This window comes from Carassius gibelio, chromosome A5 (assembly GCF_023724105.1).
Source record: "Carassius gibelio isolate Cgi1373 ecotype wild population from Czech Republic chromosome A5, carGib1.2-hapl.c, whole genome shotgun sequence".
Lineage (NCBI taxonomy): Eukaryota > Metazoa > Chordata > Actinopteri > Cypriniformes > Cyprinidae > Carassius > Carassius gibelio.
Genome location: NC_068375.1, coordinates 8,372,528 through 8,384,470, shown reverse-complemented (window position 1 = coordinate 8,384,470; position 11,943 = coordinate 8,372,528). Strand labels below are relative to the sequence as shown.

Genomic DNA, 11,943 nt, shown 5'->3' with positions numbered 1-11,943 from the left:
CTAAACCCCAACTGCTCCCTGGGAGCCGCAGCATAAATGGCTGCCCACTGCTCCGGGTGCGTGTTCACAGTGTGTGTGTGTGTGTGTGTTCACTGCTCTGTGTGTGTGCACTTTGGATGGGTTAAATACAGAGCACGAATTCTGAGTATGGGTTACCATACTTGGCTGAATGTCACTTTCACTTTAAAATGCTGTGGTTTCCTGCTGTGATTCTATTCAAATTTAATGTTAAAGTATTCTCCAATGTCTCCTTGATCCTTCGCCTAGTGAAACTTGACAGAACAATGGACCGAAACGATGTTCATCGCTGTGGCTCAGGAGAACTGCGACTGAACATCTATGAAGGGGCGTTTGTGCCTCTTGCCCTCGCCAGCTCCCTTGATGGGGAAATCCTTGCAACATTGTTCTGGATCGGGATGACGTTCCATCATCCCACGGAGCTCCCAGACACCACCAACCTCAACTGGAAGGAAACCGGTGTTTGGAGAGTCTCTGATTCAGATCCGGCCCTTCTGAAGTCAAGCCCGTCATCCACGGCTCACACACACCCGCAGGTCACCCAATCGAACATTAATATGGCAAGCCCACCAAGCGTTCATGTGGCCCCAGTGTTAGTTCCGGTTAGAGGCTGACATTTTTTTGGGGATTCCCGCGGGTCACGGGAATCCCACGTGATTGGGAACAAAATCACTATTAATCACGGGATTGGGAAGGAACAGGAACATTTTTCACCAGGAGTGGGCTGGACCGGGAATACACTTTGATCCCCAACTTTATACACAAATATAGCCTACCTTTATATAAATAAACTATAAACTAGGGGTGTGTGATATGACGATTTACTGAACAACACCAGATGCATTCACAGCAGTGTTAACTCAGCGGTAGAGTTACACTCTCGTTTACATGTGCTTTTAAATGTTTCATTTGCGTGCTGCTTTGACCTGTGCTTTTTCAGAGCATTGCCTGAGACAATTTATAAGAGACATGCCACTTCCTCAATCCTCAATACAACTATATAAGGAAAACCCGTAACGGCCAAGATGGCAGTTTTATGCACATGTCATTAAAATAAAAAACAAAACAAAAAAAACATTGAAAAAAAAAAAAAAACATTTTACTAAAGTGGGCATGCTGTGATCTGTAGCCTACTGTATTTTTTTTTTCTTTTTTTTACTGTAACTGACAGATTCCAGCCAAAAAATAAAAATAAAATTTCAAACCGGGAGTACAGGGACGGGAGTGATTATTCCGGGATTGGGACTGGACGGGATTTCCCACCAGTTTTTTTGTGGGATTGGGATGGGATGGGATTTTTTTTATTTTTTTTTTGCGGGAGTGGGACGGGACAGATTTGAAAATCCTCTCCCGTGTCACACTCTAGTTCCGGTTTCATTGCCCGCTCCTCGTAAGCACCTTCCATAGTGCCCTCAGGTGCCATCTCCTCCAGAACACCCTCAAGTGTCGACTCCAGCACCAGAGTTCAATCCATTGTCGGCCCAGCCCCAGAGCATAGCCCACAGAGGGGTCCTGATCCAAAGTTAAGCCCAGGGATGGCTCCAGACCCCGAATACAGCCCTGTAAATTTCCCCAAGTGTTTTAGAGATGGGGGTAGTAGGTCTCCAGCCGTAGAGGCCGAAGCAGGGCCTGGGGCCACGGCCTCAGAGGATGCTCTGCCATAGTCTCCCGAACTACCTGCTCCGCCATGGCCTCAGATCCTCCATGGTGCCCTGAAAGGGTTCCACTTTGTCCAATGTCTGTCCTGATTGGATGTTGTGTGACTTGAGGACATGCCTTCCAGAGGGGGGCATTATGTCAGAGTCTGTTCCGTGTATTTTGTGTGTTTTGCTCCATTTTGTGTTCTATGCCCTTATTTGGTTTCCCGGTTCCTGTCCTCAGTTCTATCAGTTCCAGGTGTTCCCTGTTTAGTTAATTTGGTTCCAGGTGTGTTCCATCCATGTCCTTGTATTTAAAGTGTTCTCAGTTCCTAGTTCTCTGTCCGCTGTTAAATGTCTTCATGAGATCCTGTGTTTCGCCAATGTGATTCTATTAAAATTCCATGTTAAAGTATTCTCCAGCGTTCCTCGCTCCTTGTTCCTTCGCCTAGTGTAAAGTGATAGTAAAACTGTTGTGTATTTATTTATTTTCACTTCAACAGTGCCAGGAACCTGGTACTAAATATGTATTACCTGCAAATAAACAAGATATGTCAAGAAGAAATGAAGATGCATCTGTGGAGCCAAACAAAAAAGAAAGAAAATGGCCAAATATGACTAAAATATGCAACAGACAGTGTCAAAATGGCAATCAAGCATGTACAAATTCAAGGATGTGAAGATTAAATGGACCTAATTTATGTGAAATAGTGGTTGGACGAACATGAGAAATAATTTTCTTGTATGAATTGTCCACCACAGAGTCCTGATCTAAACACCACTGAAAGTCTTTGGGTTGTGCTGGAGCACACCTTACATTTCCTGTGCAAAAAAAAAAAAAAAAACAGTTGTGCACTATAATATTTCATTGGAATGCTTTGATAACCTTGTTCTTTCATTGTGGCATAGTTTTGACAATTTGACATCACATTTATTTCCCTCAAGAGTTGAATTCATTTTGAGCTGAGATCTTGAGTGGACGATGTGAGAGCCAATTCATTCTGCAAAAAGACTTTCAGTGGTGTTCAGATCAGGACCATGTGTTGGATAATTTATACAAGCAAATTATTCCTCATGCTCACCCAATCAAAATTTCACAAATTGGATCCAATCTTGACATTGTCATCCTGGAATATGTCAAAAGTCAGTTAAAAGTGGTAAAAAGTCATACACTGTACAAGTTAAGGTTAAAAGAATTATTGTAAAAAAAAAAAAAAAAAAAAGACTGTTCCACAGGTGCATGTGCAAACATTTTTATGGCTCCTTGAAGAAACATGAGAGACATTGTTTAAAGATCTGTCAAAGTGACGCTGTTGTCAGTTTCTTTCTGAGAGGTTGCTGAATATATATACATTTTTAGGAGATGCAATGTAATTCCGCAAGAGTCTCACATCTAAAAAACAACTTCTGAGTAGGTTTCTATGGAGAAACGTGTTTTTGCTACCTATGATTGCAAGTGAAGTCTGCAGTATTAATTTTAGTGCACAGGATGCAATTTCTCATAGTCTGCTATACACAATGCCTTTGAAACTTGCTCTGTGGTTTCCTGCGCCAAATGATGTCACCACGATGAATTCTTTATAACACTTGAGCTGCGAGTCAAACACAGTGTCCTCGCCTGGCAACGCTGTGTTTAACACAATGGACTTTCATACTACATTAATACAACGCAAAACTTTGAACTCTGAAGTTAAGAACAATAAAGAGCAAGCAATAACAACAAGATGCATCAGAATTAAAGCAAAAGGCTGACAAGCTTTGACAGTACGATTTAATACCTAAAAGATATGGTGTTAAAAGTTACACTACGAATGAGGGAAGCCAATTAAAACAAGAAGAAAGAGAAATGCCACACTGCTAAATGTCAGAAAACAAAACACTTCAGGTGTCACAAACCTGTTAAGACACAATAGTGTTTTTTGGGGAAATACTCATGAATGGCTATATCTGTACGTGTATGCTTTTTAGGTTATGAGTGAACATTTCTTAGATTTTCTTCTGGCAGATCTTATTCTCTTCAGTCCTTCGGTGCACACATGTTTTATTCCTCTCATAGCGCTTCATGGCCGCCTGTGAGTTTGTGAAACAGCTCCTCGTTCAGCGTGTTGCTCTGCTCCCGGCTGCGTGTGGACATGAAGATGTAGCCACCGATGTACTCGTGGACGATCTTACAATCTGCTGTCACACAGCTAAAGGCAATGTTCACATTGCCATCAAACTCAATGGCAACCTGGTACAGATGCAGAAAACAGTTTATTATTCCACGCAGTGATGGGTATATCAACATGAGAACTTGGAAAACCTGACAAATCTCACTGGCGTAGAAATATGTAAAGACAGTTGACCTGTTTGATGTCCCAGTTGACGTTCCACTGCCTCATGGTGTTGTATCTCCAGGTTTTCACCACATCTCCGACACTCAGGTCAATGCGGATTAAACGATTATTGGCAATGCCAAGCACCTCATCCTTGCGGCAACCCTTAAACCTGCAGAAATTATAATGTGTCGTTTCTGATGTCACTTACAATCTTCTTAGATTACAGTTCACACTGAAAATTCCCAAAAGAAAAGTAGCACTTGAAATACCCGGATGATGCACTTTAACGTGGAATCAGACTCTCTGATGACGAACGACAACATAATCTTATAAAATCATAAATACACAGTGACTAGTGCGTCATTCGGGGAGCAACTTGTGTTTTATTTGTTCCTGTTTGCTTAGTGTCTCTGTTTCCTTGGTTTGTGCCGCTGTTCATATGTTGTCATGGATGCCAGTGTTATCGCCAGTGTCTCGGATAGTTACATCCCTCTCCTCTGTATTTCAGTTGTTTCTGCAGCTTGGGTTATTTCCTTAACTTTGCATCCCGGTGTTCTTACGTGCTCTTTAGCATTTAACCCATCGTCCTTCAGCAAAATGGGTTTTGAGCATAACTTCCAAGAAAATTAAATATATATATATATATATATAATTTAATTTTCTTGGAAGTTATGCTCAAAACCCATTTTGCTGAAGGACGATGGGTTAAATGCTAAAGAGCATTTAGCAGACGCTTTTATCCAAAGCGACTTATAGTGCATTCAGGCTATCAATTTTTACATATCATGTGTTCCCGGGAAATCGAACCCCCAACCTTGCGCTTGCTTGCTTGCTAGCGCAGTGCTCTACCAGTTGAGCTACAGGAATAATAAAACTGAGGAAATCTGAGGGACTCAAACACAACTATTAAAAAAGTTTCAAACATTAACTGATGCTCCAGAAGGAAACACGATGCTTTAAGAGCCGGGGGTTGAAAACTTTTGGAATTTGAAGATAAAGGTAAATTGTACTTCATTTGTTTTCTAGGAAACATGTCAGTATCTTTTGTTGCTTGTGAAGGGCATAACTAATTTTAAATATATATATATATTTCAACAAAGAAAAATCTGGCCATCTTCATCCTGTTCAAAAGTTTTTACGCCCCGGCACTTCATGCATCGTGTTTCCTTCTGGAGCATCAGTGAGTGTTTGAAACTTTTTTAATAGTTGTGTTTGAGTCCCTCAGTAGTCCTCAGTGTGAAAACATGGATCTCAAAATCATACAGTCACTGCTAGAAAGGGTTAAAATGTGCAAAAGATGCTGGAAAACTGAAGAATCTGCAGGAGCTGGAGGATTTTCTGAAGAACAGAGCTCAGTTTAACTGTTCAGAACCAAAAAAGAGACTCAAGAACAACTGTCACTAAACAAAGTCACACTGAAAACAGTCATGGGTCGTCCAGGAAACCACACACAGTATTAAGAGCCAAGGCTGTTGTTACTGATGTCACACTGTCATGTGCACATGCTTCATAATCTCAGGATCAAAGCCTGAGCCGACAGAGACGTCGATGGTAGAAGCAGAGTCTGTCAACTCAAAACTAATCATGCAACCATGAGTTTGTGAGTTACTGAGTGTTTCCTCCGAACTAAACAAACAAACAGGTGTGTGACGCCCCAACAGGACTCACCTGACTACAACATAAGAGAGGCCGAAGTCAGGCAGAGCCTGCCAGATCTGGAGGAACTTCTGAATGGCGTCTGTCAATGAGAGCTGAGCTACGTTCTGATAGGCCTCCAGGATCCTCGGCGTGAGCTGAACAATTACAGACAAAAGGACAGAAATCAAGTTCACAAAGATGAAGATTTAGATCACACTTTCATTTGATAATCAACTTTTAACTATTGTAACTTTATATTTATGAAAGCCTTTAGCAGATATTAAACAGACACTCTAATGACTGGTTGTTGACATGTCGTACTTGTAGTTAGTCCAAGACCAAGACGAATAATGCAGTATTAAACCAGTTGAGACGGGTGCTACCTGCTTGGGTTTGTACTTCTTCTGGTAGCGTGGAGAGACCAGGCTGTGTGTGTTGATGCTTTCGTCCGTCTGAGCAGTGTTAGTGCTAGGTGTGGTTTTCTGCATGGCCAGGAACGACTGGATACTCTGCACCTCGCTGGAGAAAGAGCTGTCTGCTAAAGTCTTGCCCTTGGAGGCCAAACGACACGCGGCCATCCACCGGCTGTACTGCTGCTCCTAGAATACGGCGAGAGTCAGAGTCGCTCTGTAGTGATGCTGAAGCTGAGCTCGCCGCTCTAAAGGACTGCTTCTACAGCTTGGGTTTAACGTACTGATACTTTCCTCCATCCGAGCTGGTCTTTACACTCTACTTAGGCTTGGATTGTTTTGGAAAGCCTAATAATATTGTAAAGGCAAGGACATACAGGTCTGGCCACTTGTACATCATTCTTGAAATAAAACACGTTCACCCACAGCGGCTTTTTGGATTTGTTTTTACACAATCCTCTGTAAACTCAAGAGTCTGAGAACCAGCAACATTATGGCCACTTTTAAAGTTGTTACAAGATGTTACAAAAACAGATTAAGCAATATATTATATATATATATATATATGGATGTTTTTTCATGTCCACATTTCAGGCTGTGATTATTTTAAAAGAGGCTGATTATTTTTTATACCCACTGTATACATATATTTGAAGTATTTATGTCTATATTTTATATATTATATATATATATATATATATATATATATATATATATATGGATATATTTTGATATATTTATTTATTTATTTTTAGTTATTTTTGTATGTGTTTTTGAGTTTATGGAGTGTTAAAAAATAAATGTCCAAAAACCACTTTGTAATAACACTTAAGATGAAACAGGAATGTTGAATCTGGCTTTAAGCGATGTTTATATTTCTGTTCTTGGAATACAAATCCATACATATTTAATTATATAAAGCATAATTTGCATGATCAAAATGCATTAACAAATTTTTTATGTAAATCTAACAAAACTGAGTAGCTTTATCAAAGTTCTAGGCGTAACAGGTCGTGTGTTTCAGGTTTAACTGGTTATCAACCCTGGTGAACCCTGTTCACTCTGATCTGCCCAAACAACTAGAAACGCTGTATTGTTCATGCCAGGCCAGTAGTTGGCGATGTCAAACACTACACACATCCCTACATAGCTGTTCTGCACAGATGATCAATGACTTACATGCTCACAGCGCAAGTAGACCTCATTCATGCCCTCTGGCCCAGGAATCAGCAACCTGATGCAAAACTTCTGCCCGGCGACACTCACATCCGGAGCCACCTCACAACCTGCGTCCAAGAAGAAAGAGCTGTGTGATCACTGTGTGTCTGTGCTGGGACTACGCTCATGCTTCCTGAGACAGTGCTTCACCTTTAAGATTCATCTGTTGAATTGGCTCTTTACAGCTCTCCTCTTTACTCTTGAAGTAAGAGATGGTCGTGTCCTTAAATGTAAACCAGTATTGTTTGTACCCTTTCAGTGTCAGCCGCTTCGGTCTGAGAGAAGGTGAAAGCACAGGGATATAAGTCATACTAAGTCAAAGTTTCAAAGCAACTTTACAGACTGGATTGTTGCTATATTGTGGCATTTATCAATTGCCGTCATTGTGAACTTTGGTAAGAATTAAGAGGCTTTGATTAGTGAGGAATGTATGAGGAGCTGGGATTTGTGTCTTACCTGAATATTTTCAAGTAGTCGTGTAGTTCTGGTGCCGTCATTGTTTCCTGTGTGGACACTTGAGATGTTAGAGATGTCAACGGTTCATTTCAGATGACCCTTACAAAGATGCAATGTTTTGGTTGTAGTGGTAGTGGTAATTTAGCACCAAAAAACAAACAAAGATGTCACTACTGAAACCCCAGCGAGGAATATAGAAACATGTTATTATGTGATAGGTTTGTTGTAGTTTTGATCACGTGGCTCTGCAGGGTTTGTTAAAGCTGTGTTTGGGAGGACTGTGTTTAGGGCATGGAACTGACCAGCATGTCGTCTGCACTGCTCTCTCCTTCCATCTTCACCTCCAGACACTGTAGAGCCGAGTCCAGATCATCCATCGCTGGACACGACGCCATGAACTGCTCCGTCAGAGACACTTTCCCAATGTGGTACTGATGTGATCACAAAAACAGAACTCTGCACTTAAGACACAGTTGTGTTTGAGATGTATGAGGATGATAGATCACTGTTGATGTGTAGGGTGAGTCTGTCATACCTGTAAGGCAGCGAAGACCATCATCTCCTCCTCAGTGCATTCGATCTCCTCCAGCAGGATGGCCCACCTCGCCTGTTCATACAGCTGTGTGAGACGCACCGCATCCGTCTGACACAGACAGCACACGCAAAACAACACAATACAGATTTAAATCATATCTAAATAAAATAAACAAAAGTATTACTATTTTTAACTGTCTGGACACTGCGTGGTAAAATTCTTAATGCATTTTTTTTTATTTTATTATTTTACTTTATTTTATTTTACTTGTCTTTCTTTTCTTTTCATTTACTTTCTTTCTATTATATTATATTGAATTGAATTTTTATTTTACTTTATTTTACTTGTATTTTACTTTATTTGTATATTATTTAATTTAATTTTAAATAAACTTTATTAACTTTATTTTATTTGACTTCTCTTTATTTCTTTTACTTTACATTCTTTTCATTATATTATATTTAATTTTATTACATTTTATTTTATTTTTATATTATTTTAGTTTTACTTTATTAACTTTATTTTATTTTACTTGTCTTTTCTTTACTTTACTTTCTTTTTATTATATTATATTATATTTTTATTTTATAAAAATTTTCTATTTTATTTTTGTATTATTTTCTTGTATATTTTATTAACATTTTATTTTATTTGTATTTTATTTTTTTTTTCATTTTATTTTTTGTTTATTACCTCATTTAAAACCCCTTGCTATGTGTACTGTGTTAAGCTATCTGAGTCTCGTTATAGCACTTGTATATCATTGCTCTTCCATTGGTTATGGAATTTTATGTAATGCATTTTTTTAATGCTTTGGGAAAATGCATGATCATATCTGTTTTTTTCAGCATGACGCACAGCTATGGGCAGCACTGATGTGGTTTGGCCTCATACTGTACGTACTGTACCTGTGGTGTGATGTCATGAAAGGTGTAGTATTTGTAGCGCAGCAGGAGTTTATCGTTCTCTTTGACTCCCTGTTGTAGAAGAGAACGGGATGAATCCAGCCACCTGAGCAGAGATCACAGCACATATTACCATCATTCTCAGTCATACCCACAATGCTCTGGATCTGAGGCATGGAGTGAAGAATGATGATGCATTCTGAATATCCTCTGAATGCACTGCACTGTACAGTAGCTTCCACACCCAGCATGCAGTGCTTCAGTGAGTCTAGTCCCGCTGTGTTCTGCTGTTACTCTACCTGCTGTTGATATGAGCTTTCTCTGTTATGGTGGTGGAGCGGTAGAGTTTAGCGATGGTCTCTGGGGCCGGAGCCGGCTGACTGACCGCCAGCATCTTGTACACAGCCTCAGTTTCAGGCGTTTCAGCGAAGAAAGCAGGCATGCCGCTCGCAAGCTTCGGGATGACGCCTGCGAGAGCGCAGATAAACACACGTCTAAACACAAGTTTGGGATCAGAAGGATTTTAAATGTTTTTTACAGGAGTCTCTTCTGCTGAGTCTGTCTTACTGACTTTGATCAGTTGTGTATATAACATATATTCATATACATCAGATCTTTACTTGTGTGCATAATAAATACACATTCTCCATTTATCTCTGTATTGTGTGTAAGCGCTCTCTGACCTGGGTCTTGTATTTATTTACGTGCAAACATAAAGTGCTCACTTGAAGGAAGCGGAGCGCGTGTGATGTCATACAACTCTTCCTCAACATCTTTCTCTTTCTTCTTCTTCTTCTTCTCCACTGGCCAGAGCAGGGACAGTTCCTCTGGGTGGCGTATGTCTAAAGAGAGCAGAAGCAGACTGAAGTGCAAGGCTGGCTCTGACGTGGAGCAGACAGTGAGGGGACGAGAGCTGTGGTCACTCACTCAGGAGTTTGCAGAGGCCGGTGACGCAGCGGAAGACGGGGCTGGAGAAGCAGGCTTTGAGGCGCAGGGTGTTTCCGCTGGGCAGGAGCAGACGCAGGGGCTTGTGCTGAGGAGTGAGACAGAGCCGGGCGTCTGCGTGAATCCCACACTTATCCAGCGTCCAGGACGGCTTCAGCAGCCACTGCTGCTTCTGCTCCCACCACAGAGCGTGATCGGACCAGTCCTGCTTGATCTCTGCACACACCAGACCACACACAGGCAACATTATTATTTATCAATAATGCTAGAGTGCTAGAGTTAGAGGGTCACATAAAGATGGAAGAGATGTGTTTTGAGCCGTTTCTTGCTAAATTAAACTCTAGATGAGGTTTAAGCCTACTCTTAGACTAATTCAGTGTTTCGGCTGAAAGAGACGTACACGGACTGATCCTAAAATACATCAGTGCTTTAATCTTATCTAAAGATGCACACCAGTAATGGTTGTTTTTTTCTAACTTTATATGCTTATAAGAATGGCGTAAATGGCCTAATCCTGGTTTAGTCTAAGTCCTGTTGGTGAAAGCGCACACACTCTGAACGACTCGAGCAGTAGATGCTGAGACCTGCAGCATGAAGACATGGATCTGACGCTCGGCTCTGGAATATCTGACACGTTCAGACTCCACCGAGGAAAAAGCTACACAATCATTAGAGATCTCAGACACCAGACGTGGACTCACGTGACTTCTCCACCACTTTGAGGATGACTCCGCCGATGTGTAGTTCTGAGGTGACACTGATCTTCAGCGGCGGCGCGTCGGGTCCCAGCTCCTCCACAGACACAGACAGATCCCACGATGCCATTCTGACCTGGACACAGACGCAGACACACGGTCCTCTGTCAGTCCCACGTCTGATCTGTTAAAGCTGCTCTCGTCACCAGTACATTACTCATATCTGATCACCTTCTGAATCCCACAACACCAGAACAGACACCAAACGCCTCTGTTTCTTTCTGAGATATTACATTAAATCGCATCAATTATTCTTGATGTGTGTGAAAAAGTGTTTAAAGGAGACGTTTACATTAAACATACATTTGAAAATTAAATGTTAAATCCACTGTTGTTTTACAGTTTTTCATGTAATTATTTCAGAAGTAACTGATTAAATTACAGTAATTAATTACTCACACACACACACACACATAAATGATTTAAATCAAAATCTAATTAAATGTTTGCCTTGTTTAAAAGTACTTTGCACCCCCCCCCCTCCCCCTCCTTTTTAACACTTCAGCACTTTTTGTTCTTCTTTAGAAAGTTGGCTTGATTGTTTTATTGTGTGTAAAATAAATACATGATTTATGTTAAATAAAAAGTAATTAACTTTACATTATTTAAAATGATAGATAGTTATCAAAAGCAGGAGTGGAACTGCTCAGAAACGGAGAGAAATGAACCTGCTGCGTGTGGTTTAACGCTCGACTCGTCTCGACTCTGTTTCGTGCTCCACAGATACTCCGCTCTTAGACTCTTTCAGAAGTCAACCCAGAACTGATGAAGACAGAAGGAAGTGTGTGTAGGCCTGGAGGCCCGTGCATGTGTCTCTCATCTCCACGCCGTTCTACACCTTACAACAGAACAAGCCACCCTTCCTTTCTCTCCGTTTCTTTCTCTTTTCTCTGTTTCTTACCTCGTACGGTTGTGGTTCCACCAAATGTTGCTCGATGTTCAGACTACGCCCTTGGTCTCTGTCCCTGTCAAGACCTTGTGAGACTCGTGCTGTCACTTCCTCCCTCTTCTCTCTCTGTCTTTCTCTTCCGAGGCTTCACCCGTCAATGGCTCTTCTCTTTTTCAGACTGACTTCTTAAGGCTTCATCTGACCGCAAAAAGCTTTCTC

General features: G+C 41.0%; 1 protein-coding gene across 1 annotated transcript; it reads right to left on the bottom strand.

Annotated features, from left to right (window-relative positions):
* Positions 1 to 3,390: 3,390 nt before the first annotated feature.
* im:7154036 (fermitin family homolog 3) lies at positions 3,391 to 11,905 on the bottom strand. The gene is made up of 15 exons (XM_052591650.1): positions 11,737 to 11,905; positions 10,782 to 10,911; positions 10,063 to 10,296; positions 9,861 to 9,977; positions 9,435 to 9,603; positions 9,139 to 9,241; positions 8,231 to 8,338; positions 7,998 to 8,126; positions 7,696 to 7,742; positions 7,390 to 7,514; positions 7,201 to 7,307; positions 5,995 to 6,210; positions 5,642 to 5,766; positions 4,001 to 4,142; positions 3,391 to 3,885 (listed from the first exon to the last, which is right to left on the bottom strand). The coding sequence occupies exons 2-15, from the start codon at positions 10,903 to 10,905 to the stop codon at positions 3,706 to 3,708; spliced, it is 1,926 nt and encodes a 641-aa protein (XP_052447610.1). The 5' UTR covers positions 10,906 to 10,911; positions 11,737 to 11,905; the 3' UTR covers positions 3,391 to 3,705.
* Between the last annotated feature and the right edge of the window lie 38 nt (positions 11,906 to 11,943).